The sequence below is a fragment of the Ranitomeya imitator genome, chromosome 10 (genome assembly GCF_032444005.1).
Source record: "Ranitomeya imitator isolate aRanImi1 chromosome 10, aRanImi1.pri, whole genome shotgun sequence".
Taxonomy (NCBI): Eukaryota; Metazoa; Chordata; class Amphibia; order Anura; family Dendrobatidae; genus Ranitomeya; species Ranitomeya imitator.
In genome coordinates this window covers 121519557-121540797 of record NC_091291.1, presented here as the reverse complement: position 1 = coordinate 121540797, position 21241 = coordinate 121519557, and the positions used below count along the sequence as shown (strand labels likewise).

The window sequence follows — 21241 nt, the reverse complement described above, 5'->3', positions numbered from 1 at the left end:
TTTTACTTACACATTTCAGCTCCTGGATTTCTTCATCGATCTAAAGATTTCGTGAAGTCAAATATTATCGGACAACCTAGTTCTGGCATTATGGGACCGACACAAATCTAACGATTATTAAATATACATCACTGATATTAGTTTTGGCTACAATACCCCGTTTATCTTTTCCCCAATGTAAGCAAATACCAAATGGTTTCCTTTGAGAAAGTCTATATCTAATGAGGAAGCAGGACGGTATGATTTCTCACTTTATATCCATCTAGATGGTTATTACCAAAGAGAGTTAAAATTAGTGGCTTTCCTCCAAATCAGAAATCTGATTGCAATGCAAATCGCTTCCTTTTTCAGCTTTGTACAGAAGCCTTTGGCCAGATGCCACCACTGTACTGGACTTTTAGACCGTTCACTCCTGTACGCGGAGACGGCGCAGCCAGACAATCATAAGTACATTGTGTTCAGTTTACTGCGAGGACTGCAAAAATGGAGACATCATTTACTGATAAAGACACCTATCAAGATATCTTTGATCCGGAAGGATACTTAAACACCTATTATAATCCCAAATCCGGATTATTGGTGGTTGATGGATTTCTTAACTTTGCACTGAAGAAACTCTGTGAGGCTTTCGGTAAAAGTAAGTACCGCAGTTGTGAGTATATTGGTTTCTAAGTTTTTTTTTTAACTTTTTATTAATGCACAGTTGGTAAAAATCACAGTTTTGTGTCCCTATAATCTAGAGATTGAGTTGTTTATAGAATATTGTGGTTGACGCTTGTGACTCGGAGGGTGGGAATAATAACGGGGTCAGTGAAGTCCATGTTAACGGACATGTGTTATGTTTGCTAATGACAGGTGTTATGAAGGCAATCCAGAGACACAGTGTGCTTAGCGATCAGAGCGCACACAGTGATCTGACAAATACCCAAAAATACAAGAACGAGCTCTGTGACGTGGAAACTCTGTAGACTGCACACCTGATCCTATCCTAAACACAACTAAAAGCGGCTGTGGATTGCGCCTAACAACTACCTAGGCAACTCGGCACAGCTTAAGAAACTAGCTAGCCTGAAGGTAGAAAAATAGGCCTGACTTGCCCCAGAGAAATTCCCCAAAGGAAAAGGCAGCCCCCCACATATAATGACTGTGAGTAAGATGAAAAGACAAAACGTAGGGATGAAATAGATTCAGCAAAGTGGGGCCCGATATTCTAGGACAGAGCGAGGACAGTAAAGCGAACTTTGCAGTCTACAAAAAACCCTAAAGCAAAACCACGCAAAGGGGGCAAAAAAAACCCACCGTGCCGAACTAACGGCACGGCGGTACACCCTTTGCGTCTCAGAGCTTCCAGCAAAACAAAAGACAAGCTGGACAGAAAAAAAGCAACAAAAAAGCAAAAAGCACTTAGCTATACAGAGCAGCAGGTCACAGGAACAATCAGGAGAAGCTCAGATCCAACACTGAAACATTGACAAGGAGCAAGGATAGCAGCATCAGGCGGAGTTAAGTAATGAAACAGTTAACGAGCTCACCAGAACACCTGAGGGAGGAAGCTCAGAAGCTGCAGTACCACTTGTGACCACAGGAGTGAATTCAGCCACAGAATTCACAACAGTACCCCCCCCTTGAGGAGGGGTCACCGAACCCTCACCAGAGCCCCCAGGCCGACCAGGATGAGCCGCATGAAAGGCACGAACAAGATCGGAAGCATGAACATCAGAGGCAAAAACCCAGGAATTATCTTCCTGAGCATAACCCTTCCATTTAACCAGATACTGGAGTTTCCGTCTAGAAACACGAGAATCCAAAATCTTCTCCACAATATACTCCAATTCCCCCTCCACCAAAACCGGGGCAGGAGGCTCAACAGATGGAACCATAGGTGCCACGTATCTCCGCAACAACGACCTATGGAATACATTATGTATGGAAAAGGAGTCTGGGAGGGTCAAACGAAAAGACACAGGATTGAGAACCTCAGAAATCCTATACGGACCAATAAAACGAGGTTTAAATTTAGGAGAGGAAACCTTCATAGGAATATGACGAGAAGATAACCAAACCAGATCCCCAACACGAAGTCGGGGACCCACACGGCGTCTGCGATTAGCGAAAAGTTGAGCTTTCTCCTGGGACAAGATCAAATTGTCCACTACCTGAGTCCAGATCTGCTGCAACCTATCCACCACAGAATCCACACCAGGACAGTCCGAAGACTCAACCTGTCCTGAAGAGAAACGAGGATGGAACCCAGAATTGCAAAAAAATGGAGAAACCAAGGTAGCCGAGCTGGCCCGATTATTAAGGGCGAACTCAGCCAACGGCAAAAAGGACACCCAATCATCCTGGTCTGCAGAAACAAAACATCTCAGATATGTTTCCAAGGTCTGATTGGTTCGTTCGGTCTGGCCATTAGTCTGAGGATGGAAAGCCGAGGAAAAGGATAGGTCAATGCCCATCCTACCACAAAAGGCTCGCCAAAACCTTGAAACAAACTGGGAACCTCTGTCAGAAACAATATTCTCAGGAATGCCATGCAACCGAACCACATGCTGAAAGAACAAAGGTACCAAATCAGAGGAGGAAGGCAATTTAGCCAAGGGCACCAGATGGACCATTTTAGAAAAGCGATCACAGACCACCCAAATGACTGACATCTTTTGAGAAACGGGAAGGTCAGAAATGAAATCCATCGAAATATGTGTCCAAGGCCTCTTTGGGACCGGCAAGGGCAAAAGCAACCCACTGGCACGAGAACAGCAGGGCTTAGCCCTAGCACAAATCCCACAGGACTGCACAAAAGTACGAACATCCCGTGACAGAGATGGCCACCAGAAGGATCTAGCCACTAACTCTCTGGTACCAAAGATTCCAGGATGACCAGCCAACACCGAACAATGAAGTTCAGAGATAAGTTTATTAGTCCACCTATCAGGGACGAACAGTTTCTCTGCTGGACAACGATCAGGTTTATTCGCCTGAAATGTTTGCAGCACCCGCCGCAAATCAGGGGAGATGGCAGACACAATGACTCCTTCCTTGAGGATACCCGCTGGCTCAGATAAACCCGGAGAGTCGGGCACAAAACTCCTAGACAGAGCATCCGCCTTCACATTTTTAGAGCCCGGAAGGTACGAAATCACAAAGTCGAAGCGGGCAAAAAATAACGACCAACGGGCCTGTCTAGGATTCAAGCGCTTGGCAGACTCGAGATAAGTCAAGTTCTTATGATCAGTCAATACCACCACGCGATGCTTAGCTCCTTCAAGCCAATGACGCCACTCCTCGAATGCCCACTTCATGGCCAGCAACTCTCGATTGCCCACATCATAATTACGCTCAGCGGGCGAAAACTTCCTGGAAAAGAAAGCACATGGTTTCATCACTGAGCAATCAGAACCTCTCTGTGACAAAACCGCCCCTGCTCCAATCTCAGAAGCATCAACCTCGACCTGTAACGGAAGAGAAACATCTGGCTGACACAACACAGGGGCAGAACAAAAACGACGCTTCAACTCCTGAAAAGCTTCCACAGCAGCAGAAGACCAATTAACCAAATCAGCACCCTTCTTGGTCAAATCGGTCAATGGTTTGGCAATGCTAGAAAAATTACAGATGAAGCGACGATAAAAATTAGCAAAGCCCAGGAACTTTTGCAGACTTTTCAGAGATGTCGGCTGAATCCAATCCTGGATGGCTTGGACCTTAACTGGATCCATCTCGATAGTAGAAGGGGTAAAGATGAACCCCAAAAATGAAACTTTCTGCACACCGAAGAGACACTTTGATCCCTTCACAAACAAAGAGTTAGCACGCAGGACCTGAAAGACCATTCTGACCTGCTTCACATGAGACTCCCAATCATCTGAGAAGATCAAAATGTCATCCAAGTAAACAATCAGGAATTTATCCAGATACTCACGGAAGATGTCATGCATAAAAGACTGAAACACAGATGGAGCATTGGCAAGTCCGAACGGCATCACTAGATACTCAAAATGACCCTCGGGCGTATTGAATGCAGTTTTCCATTCATCTCCTTGCCTGATTCTCACCAGATTATACGCACCACGAAGATCTATCTTAGTGAACCAACTAGCCCCCTTAATCCGAGCAAACAAGTCAGATAACAATGGCAAGGGATACTGAAATTTAACAGTGATCTTATTAAGAAGGCGGTAATCAATACACGGTCTCAGCGAACCATCCTTCTTGGCTACAAAGAAGAACCCTGCTCCCAGTGGTGATGACGATGGGCGAATATGTCCCTTCTCCAGGGATTCCTTCACATAACTGCGCATAGCGGCGTGTTCGGGCACGGATAAATTAAATAATCGACCTTTAGGGAATTTACTACCAGGAATCAAATTGATAGCACAATCACAATCCCTATGCGGAGGTAGAGCATCGGACTTGGGCTCTTCAAATACATCCTGATAATCAGACAAGAACTCTGGGACCTCAGAAGGGGTGGATGACGAAATCGACAAAAATGGAACATCACCATGTACCCCCTGACAACCCCAGCTGGATACCGACATGGAATTCCAATCCAATACTGGATTATGGGTTTGTAGCCATGGCAACCCCAACACGACCACATCATGCAGATTATGCAACACCAGAAAGCGAATAACTTCCTGATGTGCAGGAGCCATGCACATGGTCAGCTGGGCCCAGTATTGAGGTTTATTCTTGGCCAAAGGTGTAGCATCAATTCCTCTCAATGGAATAGGACACCGCAAAGGCTCCAAGAAAAACCCACAACGTTTAGCATAATCCAAATCCATCAGATTCAGGGCAGCGCCCGAATCCACAAACGCCATGACAGAAAACGACGACAAAGAGCATATCAAGGTAATGGACAGAAGGAATTTGGACTGTACAGTACCAATGACGGCAGACCTAGCGGACCGCTTAGTGCGCTTAGGACAATCAGAAATAGCATGAGTGGAATCACCACAGTAGAAACACAGACCATTCAGACGTCTGTATTCCTGCCGTTCAACTCTAGTCATAGTCCTATCGCACTGCATAGGCTCAGGTTTAACCTCAGGCAGTACCGCCAAATGGTGCACAGATTTACGCTCGCGCAAGCGTCGACCGATCTGAATGGCCAAAGACAAAGACTCATTCAAACCAGCAGGCATAGGAAATCCCACCATGACATCCTTAAGAGCCTCAGAGAGACCCTTTCTGAACAAAGCTGCCAGCGCAGATTCATTCCACTGAGTGAGTACTGACCATTTCCTAAATTTCTGACAATATACTTCTATATCATCCTGACCCTGGCACAAAGCCAGCAAATTTTTCTCAGCCTGATCCACTGAATTAGGCTCATCGTACAGCAATCCGAGCACCAGGAAAAACGCATCGACACTAGGGTTGAGCGACCTTCACTTTTATAGGATCGGGTCGGGTTTCACGAAACCCGACTTTTGGAAAAGTCGGGTCGAGTGAAATCGGCCGATCCTATAAAAAAGTCGGGGTCGGGGTCGGCCGAAACTCGAAACCCAATGCAGTGCATTGGGTTTCCATGGTTCCCAGGGTCTGAAGGAGCGGAAACTCTCCTTCAGGCCCTGGGATCCATATTTAAGTGTAAAATATAGAATTAAAATAAAAAATATTGCAATACTTACCCTCTGACGCGCCCTGGTACTAACCGGCAGCCTTCCTCCTTCGAATCCGCGCTTCTAGGACCTTGCCGTGACGTCGCGACAATTACCTATTAGGTATATACTCACCCTCGGAAGCGCCCTGCTTCCTTCCGACAGCCTTCCTTCCTAAGAATCAGCCCTTCCAGGACCTTCGGTGACGTCGCGGGTGACGTCGCGGCTTGTGATTGGCCACGCGAGCGGTCACATGGGCGGCCGCGCGGCCAATCACAAGCCGCGACGTCACCGCGACGTCACGGCAAGGTCCTAGAAGCGCGGATTCGAAGGAGGAAGGCTGCCGGTTAGTACCAGGGCGCGTCAGAGGGTAAGTATTGCAATATTTTTTATTTTAATTCTATATTTTACACTTTAATCTGAATTCCGATACCAATTCCCGATATCTTAAACATATCGGGAATCAGGATCGGAATTCCGATTCCAGATTCAAAAGATCGCCGACTTCATGGCCGACCCCCCACTGGGGTCGGGTCGGGTTTCATGAAACCCGACCTTGCCAAAAGTCGGCGACTTTTGAACAATTTCGACCCGTTTCGCTCAACCCTAATCGACACTACTCAATGCAGGGTCTCCTGGCGCAAGAGAAAATGCCCAGTCTTGAGGGTCGCCGCGCAAAAAAGAAATAATAATCAAAACCTGTTGAATAGGATTACCAGAAGAATGAGGTTTCAAGGCCAGAAATAGCTTACAATTATTTTTGAAACTTAGATACTTAGTTCTATCTCCAAAAAACAAATCAGGAATAGGAATTCTTGGTTCTAACATAGATTTCTGATCAATAGTATCTTGAATTTTTTGTACATTTATAACGAGATTATCCATTGAAGAGCACAGACCCTGAATATCCATGTCCACACCTGTGTCCAGAATCACCCAAATGTCTAGGGGAAAAAAAAAAAGTGAACACAGCAGAAAAAAAAAAAAAAAAATGATGTCAGAACTTTTTCTTTCCCTCTATTGAGAATCATTAGTTAGGCTCCTTGTACTGTTATGTTTGCTAATGACAGGTGTTATGAAGGCAATCCAGAGACACAGTGTGCTTAGCGATCAGAGCGCACACAGTGATCTGACAAATACCCAAAAATACAAGAACGAGCTCTGAGACGTGGAAACTCTGTAGACTGCACACCTGATCCTATCCTAAACACAACTAAAAGCGGCTGTGGATTGCGCCTAACAACTACCTAGGCAACTCGGCACAGCCTAAGAAACTAGCTAGCCTGAAGATAGAAAAATAGGCCTGACTTGCCCCAGAGAAATTCCCCAAAGGAAAAGGCAGCCCCCCACATATAATGACTGTGAGTAAGATGAAAAGACAAAACGTAGGGATGAAATAGATTCAGCAAAGTGGGGCCCGATATTCTAGGACAGAGCGAGGACAGTAAAGCGAACTTTGCAGTCTACAAAAAACCCTAAAGCAAAACCACGCAAAGGGGGCAAAAAAAAACCCACCGTGCCGAACTAACGGCACGGCGGTACACCCTTTGCGTCTCAGAGCTTCCAGCAAAACAAAAGACAAGCTGGACAGAAAAAAAGCAACAAAAAAGCAAAAAGCACTTAGCTATACAGAGCAGCAGGTCACAGGAACAATCAGGAGAAGCTCAGATCCAACACTGAAACATTGACAAGGAGCAAGGATAGCAGCATCAGGCGGAGTTAAGTAATGAAGCAGTTAACGAGCTCACCAGAACACCTGAGGGAGGAAGCTCAGAAGCTGCAGTACCACTTGTGACCACAGGAGTGAATTCAGCCACAGAATTCACAACAGACATGGTCTAGAAAATGTCTTGGCACCCTGCTTAGGCGTGCGGGAAGTGCTAAAATGCCTGATATCATCGCCCATTTATATCCAAAAAAGTTACAGATTATGTTCACTGTATTTTTTAACACTTAACTTGTATCCAAGGGTTGTGCTAAGACTGGAACAGAGATGAGCTGTAATTACAGGCTTTCGTGGACAAAAGTTCTGTTTATGGTTAACATTAGACCCCTTTTCCAATCCTGAACAACCCCTTTCAATATACTGCTGTGTTGAAATACTTTTTATCCTACCAATTCGGGTTGGGACTACAAACTTCAATGAATTAACATTTATAAACCCTTTTTGCCTTAAAGGAGGTGTCAGGGGAAAAACACTGATTGACATCGGCCATGGACCGACCATTTATCAGGACCTCTCAGCTTGTGAATCTTTTGATGAGATCATCGGTGCCGACTACACAGATCGCAACCGAGAATACTATGAAAGAAGCCTGAGAAATGAAGCTGGAACGTTCGACTGGACCAATGTGATTCAAAAAGTCTGCGCAATGGAAGGGAAAGGGTACGTGTCATTATTTTATGAGTCTAGACTTTATTTTATGACTCTAGTCTTTAAAAGTTCGTTGAAAGTGAGAGGTAAAAAACGACATGGGTGTCATAAAAATTGTTATTTAATTGTAAGTCATAGGGTTTATTGTGAAAGATTCCAGTGTGGATGGCTTATTTGTTTTTTATCCCATTGGGTTGGGTAATTTGCATGTCTTTGAGGTTACCCATTAAAACCAAGAGAAGATGGCGATGGCATCAATAAGAGTCATAAAATGCAATTATAGATGACCCAGGACTGGAGGTGATATCAAAGAAAGGGGGAATGAGCGAGAAAGACCAGGTTTTAAAAATGTAAGACTTTGGATGTTGGGCATTTTTGGGGGTCAATCAAATGAAAGAGCTGTCCCGATATCTGACTTCTCCAGGCGCTGGGTCCTATACACAAAACGTGAGTGTTAGGTTTCTGGTTTGTTTCCATTTATTTTAAGAGACTTTTTTGTGTTCTTTTTATCTTCTTTGTTTGCATTTGTTAGGCACTGCGACAGATTTCATCATGTTAAACTACTTTTAATAAGTTCTGTCTTACGTTCTTAAACTAATCCGTGAAGGCTTCCGAGAAGTACTAGTTCTTGAACCAAATTTTAGTGGTGCCAATTTTGAGTTATTATTTGTTAGTATCAGTTGTACATTGGGGGGCTATAAACATTGTAGACAGATTAGGTGGTCTTGTAGTAATTACCCCCGTCATACCCACACGTCTTACTAGCTCCAGTGAGGGGGGTCATGACACTCTGGACTTAAAACGTATTGTGTCCTAACCTAAATGATTCCTCTTCAAAAATGAGACATGTCACAGGATATTAAACCATTGATTTTAAGATTATCTGTGATTCCGTTTCAGGATGTCAGTAGAAGAGAAGAAGAAAAAGCTTAGAGATACCGTAAAGAAAACTATGAAATGTGATGTCCTCAATGACAACCCACTAGAACCACTGATGCTGCCCCAGGTTGATTGTGTGATGTCTCTCTGCTGTTTGGAGTGCGCCTGCTGCGATCTGGACACCTATCGAAATGTCCTTAAAAATGTCTCTTCTTTGTTAAAACCAGGGGGTCATTTAATTATAATGGAGGTTCTTAACTGCAGCACGTACTTATCCGGGGGTAAGAGGTTCTCCTGTCTGGTGCTGACAGAGGAATTCATGAGAAGTGCTATAACGGAGACGGGATACGAGATCGTAGATCTGGAAGTCATCCCCAGAAAGTACGACAAGGACCAGTATGAGCTGTGCAACCACGACTCCAGCTTGTTTGTTCTGGCTCGTAAAGTTAAAACTCCTTAGTGGGAGTCGGGGAGAGAGAAAAAGTCTGACCTATGAATATTCGCTTATTTCTAATTGAAGCTTAGTTATGGAAATTTACAAACTTGAATCATGTAATTTTCAAACAGGAAAAACTTAAAGGTGTTGTCAAATAAAAAAAAAATTACTTATTATGGGGCACCGACTGCTAAGACCCCTACCAATTGGCAGAATGGGGCACTTTGACCTCCTCTAGGGTGGAACAGCAGAGCACATGAAACACCGCTGCTCCATTCATTCACTATCGGGCTGCTGAGCTCTGCATTCAACTTTTTCTGGCAGCTCATTAAAAACTGAGTGGTGCGGTGGTCACACATACAGTGATGTTCGGTCAGACCACCAATGATCAAGAGGTTATCAATTCTGTGGAGAGATGATAACTTGTTTTCACTGACCAAGGTTCTTACATACATAAGATGAGACTATCTGATGTGTATGGGTCTTCAATCTCTCTCCCGGCAGCTGATGTATAAAGAAGGACCGGACTGCAAAAATAATCTGCTACCAGAGATACGTGGCAGATTATTTTTCCTCCCTCTCCATCGAAAATTCAAGTGCTCATGCATGTGGGGGAATCACAAGTTTGACCATCTTCAGAGCTCCAAAGCTTAGAGCCTGTATGGTAGTGCAGAGTACCTCTACTGCAGTGTGCGGAAACTGATCAGCAATGTGCAGTGCCTCTACTGCAGTGTGCGGAGACTGTACGGCAATGTGCAGTGCCTCTACTGCAGTGTGCGGAGACTGTACGGCAATGTGCAGTGCCTCTACTGCAGTGGGCAGAGACTGTACGGCAATGTGCAATGCCTCTACTGCAGTGTGCGGAAACTGATCAGCAATGTGCAGTGCCTCTACTGCAGTGTGCAGAGACTGTACGGCAATGTGCAGTGCCTCTACTGTAGTGTTCCGAGCCTGTATGATAGTATGCAGAGCATAAACATGTCACCATACGTGCTTATCAGCCTCGTCCAAATGAAAAGCACTTCACATAAGGAAGCTATTTTTCTAATGAAGGAGACTGATGGGTATGTTTGATCACAAGTTCCTCCTCCACTTGAGAAGAGAAGAGCTGTGCAACCTCTCAGGAAGGAAGAGGAGAATCTGTAAAACTAAATTTTAGTAAGTGCCACAAAGACATGTCGTCCAACACGTTTGTTAAAGTAGACATTTTTTTAGACAACCCCCTTTAAGACAATTAACCTTAACTAGAGATACCTAGGATCTATCTGTAAAGTCATAAAAAGCGAAAATTTATGAATCAAAGAAGAATGAAAGAAAATCATCAAAAGTAGAAACTGTCCCTCCAAAAAAAGACATATTTGGGAAGTATGATTCAGGTTGCGGTATTTTGAAAAGAGTATTTTTCAGTCATACTCATATCTGAAGATAACATTATCAGTCACAGGGCAAAGACTTTCACTGATATACGTGATTAGAAAAGCAAAGCTTAGTAGCAAGTAAAGGGCTTTTAACTGACAGATAAAATGTACATTTCTAATTACACATATTTTACAAGAACTAAGAAAAGCAAATTACTATTTTGTATCATGCATCTATATCTACTACTGATCCAAATAAAGCATGCATCCTTTTGAAACTTATTTTTTTGTTAATAAAAGTATGTCAGAAAATGTTAACGGGAACCTTTCAAAAACTTTTAACCCCTATAGCATTAATATGATTGTGTAACCCTTTTTAGAAATGAGACAGCCGATCCATTTATGATCCCAAAGCACTGATCCAGTAGCAAGAAATCTGGTTTTGCAGTTGTGTCTGGAGGTGCCATGGGGTATGGGGTGTGACGATGCACTTACAGCTTCTAAGCCTCATGTTGTATTTCTCATCTAGCACCACCCTGCTTTGGATGGTTGACAGGACATTGGACATGTTCTAGGGCAAACAACATGACAATTAGCCAGAGAAGAGTGATGTAAGGTAAGAAATACAGCGTAAGGCCAGTCTCACACATCCAGATAATTCCGGTACCGGAAAAATCGGTACCGGAATTATCCGTGTCCGTGTGTCCATGAGCTCACGTAGGCCATCCGTGTGGCACAAGTGCGGCAGCCGTGTGCCGCCCATGTGCCGACTGGGTACCACACGGAGTGTGCAGGAGACAGCGCTAGAGATAAGCGCTGTCCCCTGCATCTGGTGCTGAAGCCACCATTCATATCTTCTCTCCAGCAGCGTTCGCTGGAGAGAAGATATGAAAAATCCTTTTTTTTTTCTCTTGTGTTTAAAATAAAGATCCCTGTCCCCACCCCCCTCCCACCCCCTGTGCGCCCGCCCGCTGTTACTAAAATACTCACCCGGCTCCCTCGAAGCGTCCTCTCTGCGCCGCACCTTCTCCTGTGTGAGCGGTCACGTGGTGCCGCCCATTACAGTCATGAATATGCGGCTCCACCCCTATGGGAGGTGGAGCCGCATATTCATGACTGTAATCGGCGGCACCACGTGACCGCTCATACAGGAGAAGCTGGCACTGAGAGGACGCTGCGAGGGAGCCGGGTGCACAGGGGGTGGGAGAGAGGAGGGGACAGGGATCTTTATTTTAAACACGTAAAAAAAAAAAAAGGATTTTTCATATCTTCTCTCCAGCGAACGCTGCTGGAGAGAAGATATGAATGGCGGCTTCAGCACCACGCTGGGGGGACAGCGCTTACTGTAGCGCTGTCTCCTGCACGGCACACGGACTGCACATGGACAGCGTCCGTGTGCGGTACGTGTTTTACACGGACCCATTGACTTTAATGGGTCCGTGTAATCCGTGCGCTCCCACGAACACTGACATGTCTCCGTGTTTTGCACACGGACACACGGTCCATGAAAACACGCTGACATGTGCAGAGACACATTGATTTCAATGTGTCTACGTGAGTCAGTGTCTCCGGTATGTGAGGAAACTGACACTTCACGTACCGGAGCCACTGACGTGTGAAACCAGCCTAAGGCTGCCATCACACTACCAGTATTTGGTCAGTATTTTACATCAGTATTTGTAAGCCAAAACCAAGAGTGGAACAATTAGAGGAAAAGTATAGTAGAAACATATGCACCACTCCTGCATTTATCACCCACTCCTGGTTTTGGCTTACAAATACTTATGTAAAATACTGACCAAATACTGATAGTTTGACGGCAGCCTAAGGCTGAGAAGCTAGAACTGCAACGTCACTCCCTAATGCACTTCCAGACATAATTACAAAACATGTTTTTCTCATTGATCAAGCATAATTTGACCGATTAGACAGATACCTGCAGAGTGTCCAAATACAGTATATCAAATTAGTTCACAGAAGTTACACTACATAAAACATAATTTTTATTAGTTCAGTTAAAATAGAAGGCCAATGGTCAAAAAAGACCTCACATTGTTAAACAAAAAAAGAGATGACGGTAGCAGGAGGGGGTGTGCAGCGCCCCAGGGTCCTGGTCGTTGCCGTAATATCATTCTCCTCTAGGGGGGAGTGATGTTACGTTTGGAGGCAATAAAGGAGATCTCTTTACCAGGTAACACCAACATACAACACATTTCATACTCCAGTCCACCAGGTGGAGCTATGCTCCTATTTATTAGGGCATTCTTCACAATTAGGTAAAACTGGTGGCCTGGATAGGAAGTTAGGCAGATGCTATCTGAGCTTTGCTCAGGCAGTTGCTAGCTGAGCTCCACTCAGGTAGTTGGTCCCTGACAGGGGTGGGTGGGATCCTGTCAGAGGCCTAGACAGAAGGTCACGGAGCTGCGCCTGCCCCACGTGCGGCAGTTGCTAAGAAAGGACACGAACAGAGAACTGTAGAGAGAGAAAAGAAGTCATAGCAAAAGGAGAGGAAACCAGAAGGAGTTCTGCCCTGCACAGGCTGCCTCCTTCTGAGGCACAGGATCCGGTAGCCAGAACACCGAGGGAGCAACAGTCCTTTATGCCTTGCTCCAGAGACCAGCAGGACAGCTAATTGCAAGTTACCGATCCGCCCTATACCCAGGAGGCACGGTGGCAACTCTCGGAGGCTGGGGCGTGCTAGAGTCCCTGTAAAAAGCCTCAAGCCACCAGTCATACGGGTTTGTCCTATCCATCTGGGGGACAGAGAGAAACATAACATCTAGAACATCTACAACAGTTGTGAGGACCTTATGAGAGGCTCAGCAATAAGGTACTACAACACCCAGGCGCCACATTATCCACCTGGATAAGAGGACTCTGGATTTGCCTCCAAACCGGCCGGACTCTGCCTGCCCTGTGATCTGGTGCTCTGGACTGTGGACACCGAAGCCTTCAGTAAAAAGGTAAAGAGACTGCAATTTTGTGTCCTCATTCTTCACTGCGCCTCTCACCATTCACCATCTACACACTGGAAAGCCCTGGGGACACACTTCACCTGTGGGAAGGTATACGATCTAGCTGCCATAACATCACCCCAGCGGACCCCTAAGCAGTGTCGGTCACCCTGACTGAATACCACAGGTGGTGTCACAAACATTATCCCTTTAAAGACCTTTCTCTTTTACACGGACATCCCAGGGCCACAGACCGGGTCAGCCACCGTGACATCCCCCTTGAGAACCGAAGGACCTGGTACTGAGTACCCCAATGCCCTTGGGGGCGATCCAACTTTTGGCGTCACGAACAGGATCTACTTAAGCCTGAAAATCGGGTCATGTGTGCCTAGAAACTGTGCCAGAATTGTACTTGAACTGTGATTTACTAAGGACTGTGTATTGCAAAAGACCACCAAAATTCCCGCCAAAACCACCACCATTACAGCACCACGAGGAGCACTGGAGAAGAAGAGCGTGCCGTCGTGGGCGTGAACGAACTGAGAAGCGCAAAAAACAATGGCCGCCCAGTCTAAATATCTCGGTACCTTGATGACGTGTCCGTCAGCAGCGGAAATCCGCCTCCTGATCCTCAATGGCGGGCGGAGACAAAGAAAACGAAACCGCCGCGGAAAAGAGAGCGGGAAAAGGACCAGGAAGGAGCCAGCCATGAGGACTATGCCATGGCCAGCCATCCGGAACCAGAGCGTGGGGTCGGAGCAGAGGACTCCCCCAGCCACCTGGAGCGACACCACGGCCAGGCATCACCCATTGACCCTGACTTCCTGCAGAGCGGCGTGGAGGACCTCACAGACCAGCTCCTACAACTGCCGCTGAGCGCTAAGGCCCCATGCCGGATGACGCCTGCGGAGGATCCACCAGCGCCGCCTCCAACACCGCTCCCTGCTTCGCTTCCAGAGCCGCTGCCAGCACCGCTGCAGACTCCGCCACCAACGTAACCAACCGGCACCGAAGACATCGATGCGGCAGGTAAGGACGCTGACCCTGCCCCAGTGACAGAGGAACTGCTGATAGGCCCCGTAGCAGCGCCATCCGGCTCCAGCGTCCTGAGCCTTGGGACCAGGCCACGGGAATGGAGCAATTCATGGAGGCCCCAATTGCGCCCACCACCCTGCCGGATGAGCTATATGCAGAGCGGACCGTACTGTAGGTATATACAATATACAGGAGGAGATGACATACAGCAGGTATATACTATTTACAAGGGAGAGGACATACAGGTATATACTATATACAGGAGATGAAATACAGGTGTATACTATATATAAGAGAGATGACAAACATGTATATACTGAGGGGAAAATGAGAGGTGTAAGGTGAAAATGAGAGGTGTGAGGTGAAAATGAAAAGGTGTGAGTGCAAAATGAGAGGAGTGAGGGAAAATAGTGGAGTGATCGGAAAATGACAGATATGGTCGAAATGACAAGTGTTAGGGGAACTGAGAGGAGTGAGGGGGAAATAAGAGGAGTGAGGGGGAAAATGAGAGGTGTGAGGGAGAGAATGAGAGATGTGAGGGGGAAAATGAAAGAAGTGAGGGAGAGAATGAGAGGCCTGATGGGAAAATAAGAGAAGTGAGGTGCTATAACTAACCACAGATATTTACTATGCCCAGGCAACGCCGGGCTCTTCAGCTAGTATATATATATATATATATATATATATATATATGTCTTAATATTTCATAGAGATAGCAGAAAAGCAGGTAATTCCATTGTCGGGTTCTTTAAAATAATTGCAGAAGCCGACAGGATATGACACATGATTTTTTTATGTAGAAAAGCCGCGGAGACACCATCACGTGTTTCTCAACGCAAGCAATAAATAGCCAGGTCTTTCACCAGGAAGGAACAACCATGGGAAGGGCAGCATCCAAAAAGGAAAACCACCTATGCCAAAACATGGTATCCATCCACAGACAGCTGTTTCGGGGTATTTGCCCCTCATCAGTGTGGAGTAGGAAACTGGCTATTAGGAGCAGTGCCTAGTAAAAGGACTATAAACATAAGGATGAATGACCTCGGGGAGATCAAAACATCCAACACCGCGGAGACACCATCACGTGTTTCTCAACGCAGTGATCCAGAACACTGCCCCCATCCCTTATGGGAAATAAGCAAATGCATGTAGAAAAGCCGCGGAGACACCATCACGTGTTTCTCAACGCAAGCAATAAATAGCCAGGTCTTTCACCGGGAAGGAACAACCACGGGAAGGGCAGCATCCAAAAAGGAAAACCACCTATGCCAAAACATGGTATCCATCCACAGACAGCTGTTTCGGGGTATTTGCCCCTCATCAGTGTGGAGCACGAAACTGGCTATTAGGAGCAGAGCCTAGTAAAAGAATGCTGCCCTTCCCGTGGTTGTTCCTTCCCGGTGAAAGACCTGGCTATTTATTGCTTGCATTGAGAAACATGTGATGGTGTCTCCGCGGCTTTTCTACATGCATTTGCATATTTCCCATAAGGGATGGGGGCAGTGTTCTGGATCACTGCGTTGAGAAACACGTGATGGTGTCTCCGCGGTGTTGGATGTTTTGATCTCCCCGAGGTCATTCATCCTTATGTTTACATGATTTTTATATGTCCCTGACTAATAATGTTAGTAGTGTGTGTGCAAAATTTTGGAACTGTAGGTGTTAAATTAAAGGATTAATTCATGGAAAAAAATGGCGTGGGCTCCCGCGCTATTTTTTCTACCAGAGAGGGAAAGCCAGTGACTGAAGGCAGATATTAATAGCCTAGAGAGGGACCATGGTTATTTTCCCCTCCACTGGCTAAAAAAAATCTGCCCCCAGCCACCCCAGAAAAGGCGCATCTGTAAGAAGTGCCTATTCCAGCACTTAGCCTCTCTCCCCATTGCTCAGTAGTGGGTGGCATATGGGGTAATAAGGGATTAATGTCACCTTGCTATTGTAAAGTGGGAAAGTTTCTGAACATTTTCCCATGCTGTCAGTTCACCACGGGTCAGGCGGGGAGTCTGCCAGCCTCAGTGACTACCGCTGACATCACCGAGGCTGCGCAGACTCCCCACCTGACCTGTGGTGAACTGACAGCCTGGGAAAATGTTCAGAAACTTTCCCACGCTAATGAGTTCACGTCCGGGGAGGCTGTGCAGACAGCTTTTAATTAATTCCCCCATGGTTTACAGCCCGGCCAGCAGCATTAACACTGCTCCCGGTTGTAAACTATTTAACCCCTTGAGATGGACTGCAGCGTGGGACTTGACTGTACAGCGGACAGGCATGGGATATTGTTGCTTTTTTATTTTGGATTTTTTTACAGAAGAACGAGGGCTTCGCTTGGATTGAGAGTGTAATAAAGATGTTAAACCTATGTGTTTCATTATTATATTAAAAGACTTTATTCTTAATGGGTGTGTATTTTTATCCCTTTCATACTATTCAATTAATAATAGATAGGTGTCTTATTGACATCTCTCCATTATTAACCAGGCTTAATGTCACCTTACAATAGCAAGCTGACATTAACCCCTTATTACCCCAATGCCAATGCTACAGGGCAATGGGAAGAGAAAGGCTAAGTGCCAGAATAGGCGCATCTTTCAGATGTGCCTTTTCTGGGGTGGCTGGGGGAAGATTTTTTTAGCCAGGGGGGGCAATAACCATGGTCCCTCTCTAGGCTATTAATATCTGCCCTCAGTCACTGGCTTTCCCTCTGTGGCGGAGAGCATTGCGCGGTTGTCCACGCCAGTTTTTTCCATGAATTAATCCTTTAATTTAACATGTACAGCGCTAAACTTTTACACGCACACACACACTACTAACATTATTAGTCAGGGACATATAGAAATCTAATGGATATGCAATGGTTTACTGTATGTAAACCATCTATATATATAATTGTCTAAGGGTTTTTCCGTCTGTCTGTCTGTCTGTCTGTCCTGGAAATCCCGCGTCTCTGATTGGTCGAGGCCGCCAGGCCTCGACCAATCAGCGACGGGCACAGCATGGCGACGATGATGTCATAAAGGTTGCCTCGACCAATCAGCGACGGGCACAGTCTGCCACGAATTCGCCTCGACCAATCAGCGACGGGCACAGTATCGACGTAGATGTCATAATGGTTGCCATGGCGACGATGATGTCATAAAGGTTGCCTCGACCAATCAGCGACGGGCACAGTCTGCCGCGAATTCTGGAATCATCATTGTCCATATACTACGGGGACATGCATATTCTAGAATACCCGATGCGTTAGAATCGGGCCACAATCTAGTGTCTCATATGCTGTCAGGTTCTGCAATGATTTTACAGAACCAAACAATTGAATTATTGGCTATTCTGCTAGCTAGCTCTCTATGAAAGATAAAGATATATATCTGAGTCACTGACATATATACTGTATATATCTATATATATAATTGCCTAAGGGTTTTTCCGTCTGTCTGTCTGTCTGTCTGTCTGTCCTGGAAATCCCGCGTCTCTGATTGGTCGAGGACGCCAGGCCTCGACCAATCAGCGACGATGATGTCATAAAGGACGTAGAAATCCCACGTTTCTGATTCAGCGACGGGCACAGTATCGACGTAGATGTCATAATGGTTGCCATGGCGACGATGATGTCATAAAGGTTGCCTCGACCAATCAACGATGGGCACAGTCTGCCGCGAATTCTTTAATCATCATTGTCCATATACTAGAATACCCGATGCGTTAGAATCGGGCCACAATCTAGTATCTATATATACACCTATACTATGTGTAGACATTTATTTTATCTATTCTCTTTTAACCTGTCAGTGTGATTTTACTGTACACCGCACTGAATTGCCGGCTTTTCTAAAGGACACCGGTGCGTATTTCTCGCAAGTCACACTGATGGTCCGTGTGGTGTGCGAGTTTTTCTCGCACCCATAAACTTTCATTGGCAATTCTCAGCCAATATACGGTGACAATCGCAGCATGCTGCTATTTCCCTCTAACGTATAATATGGCTGAGAAAACAACGGATGATGGGAGCTGCCCCATAGATTAACATTGGTCCGAGTGCTATGCGATTTTTTCTCGCATAGCGCTCGTCCGTAGTCCTCTCTAGTGTGACTCCGGCCTAAGGAAAGGTATGGTTTGCTGTGCACACATGACTTTATTTTGTGGGCAATGCCTGTTTTTGAAGTGATGTATCACTCCTGTTGCAGTTTTGTAAGAAGAGTGTGCAATATTCCTGAGTGGCTTGGAACTGCCCCCTTCCTCCCCCGCATCCAGTATTTGTTTCTGTGCTGTCACTGTCAGCACTGGAAATGAGTGAAATTGAATTCTCAAATTTAAAAAAAAATTGATTCTCCGTATTACAGAGGGGTATTTTTTTGCAATTTGCGCCTTGTGAACTTAGCAAAACTGCAGCGAGCTGTAGCCACCAGTTTACTGAACCAAAGAAGGCCAAACAAATAGATTTTTTAAAAAAATACTCGCCAATCCTGCCGTCCATCCCTCCGGTAGTCATCTTCTACATTTTCCCTATCGCATGCATCTTCTTCAACCTCTTTTACCCCAGGCCATGGCTTCTGGCTCCACTAGGCATTGGGCATCACTGCGTGCCGTGCAGTCATGGCGCACATTGTCATGTCATGATTTCCAGCAATAATTGCATAAGCCTAGCGTAACCCGGAAGCCGTAGACTGGAGTGAAGAGGTCAAAGAAGATCTGGGAAGTGGAGAAGAGGACGACGAGGCAGGTGAGCCATGATGTACGGATTAATATGTATTTTAGTTTATTTTTCCCACCATATTTATTGAGCTCTCAAATGTGGAGAGACCCCGGAGCACAATAAGGAACATACAATTCCCAGGGAATAACTTCACTGCAAATCAAGTCTTCCTGCAAAATCCGCAAATCCGAACATTGGTAAATTCGATCACCGCCGGTCAGGACTAAAGTAACCGCCCTGGATATGCGAGAATGTGCAATATCCTCTCTCCTCCGATCCATGGGCCATTCTATATTTTATGTTCATTCATAAACTGCCATTCGATTTATCGTAGTGTGATTTTTTTTTTTTCCTTTTTCACAATTGATTTTCTAATGAAAAAATTCTGCTCTAGTCATGACCCTCACATGTCTCTCCTGCACAACGTATTACATGGTGGCTTTCTGTTCTACCCTCTCTTGTGACCAAATCCCTGCTATCCCATTTACATATTAATTTTTTTTTTTTTTTGGGGGGGGAGGGAAATTTGTCGAGACTGTGAATTAATCCCCTATTAGTTTTTTAATTATACTGCATTCATGGCAATATTTTTTTATTTTTAGAAGTTTGTAGCTAGACGCTCATCCCCTCTGGATGAAGACCTATACGATGAAGTTCGATGTATTTATTTTTTTTATTTACAAGTCTTGTTTGATTTTATATTTGTTCTCCCTCCTGAATACATAGTACAGCGGAGGCTGTAAATAATTCTGTACTCGCAGTGGGGTATGATGCAAGACAAAGTGCAATTCCTGGGCCACCTGGTGGTGGAATCTGGGTATTGCAGACTGCTAAATATTACAATGCAGCCAGACTGATTGCATTAACAGGGAAGTTACTGTGCCTGTTCGTTTAATGATGGATACATTCGTGTGTAAGAAATGTATGTATGTGTATCATGTAGTAGCGGTATATATGATACACTAGATTCTATGCGAGAAGTAAACTTTAAAAAGGCCTCCCCACATCCCTACAATAACGGGGTGCTCAACGCATGTGTAACATTAAGGTAAGCATGTCTCCTAACTTTGAAGAATAGAAAAGAGGGGACACATATTGTGGTGCACGCCACGCACCCTCCCGAAATTATTTTACACTAAGTCCTTTTCCTCACCTCCCCCAGTGCTTTATATATGTGCCCATACAGATATTACGCCTAGTGAAGCACATTGGCGTGCCCACACAGTTTTCTGCTCCCCTCAGTGCCCACCTGAGAGTAGAATGTCCCCACAGTACAATTCAGCTCCCACCACCCGTCACAAACAGTATGGTGCCTCCACAATGTCCTTCACATTCAATATCATGCCCTCTACTGTGTCCCCACCCCAATATGAGGATGCCCTCCACACAAGCAAGCGTCCTGTCACATCCGTGCTGGTCTTTGCTGCCCTGTCATGTGACCTGAGTGTCACATGACCTGATGGAATGGTGGAGCAGGGATGTGATGGGTCTCTGCTCCACCACTGTATTCAATTCAGAGGGTATAGATATAGTTGAAGTCCAGATATTATACCCCCTGACCCACCAGTTCACAAAATTAATTATTGTCTCTCTAAATCCAGGGTTGTTGGGAGGTAAGGCTACCTGCCTACGACGAGTTTTGGGGATTTTTTTTATGCTGTATATTTTTAAAAAAAAAATGCAAGTATCCTATTTAACTTAATGGGTGCAGACAATCTGTATCATCAAAAACTCATCATGGGAACGTAGCCTAAGAGGCAAGAAACACAAAGGAAGCCTGAGGTCTAATTCATGGCGAGAGCGTTTAAAAGGTTGTTTGGTCTAAAATAAGTCACTCTGTATGACTGCAGACTTTTGAAACCCCCCAAAACACGCACAGTGCGTTGTGAGGATTCGCTGGCTTCTG

At 45.4% G+C, this 21241-nt stretch overlaps 2 protein-coding genes across 2 annotated transcripts in view; both read left to right on the top strand.

Annotated features, from left to right (window-relative positions):
* The first annotated feature begins 380 nt into the window (after positions 1-380).
* On the top strand, positions 381-10938 carry LOC138651108 (indolethylamine N-methyltransferase-like). Its single transcript, XM_069741104.1, has 3 exons — positions 381-637; positions 7788-7995; positions 8884-10938. Exons 1-3 carry the CDS (start codon positions 484-486, stop codon positions 9320-9322), a joined length of 801 nt encoding a protein of 266 aa, XP_069597205.1. The 5' UTR covers positions 381-483; the 3' UTR covers positions 9323-10938.
* Positions 10939-14630: 3692 nt separating this feature from the next.
* Positions 14631-21241, top strand: part of LOC138652246 (indolethylamine N-methyltransferase-like) — a 41602-nt gene continuing 34991 nt past the window's right edge. The window contains exon 1 of the mRNA XM_069743014.1: positions 14631-14639. Within this exon, the coding sequence (XP_069599115.1) occupies positions 14631-14639 (9 nt within the window). The remainder of the gene's footprint in view (positions 14640-21241) is intronic.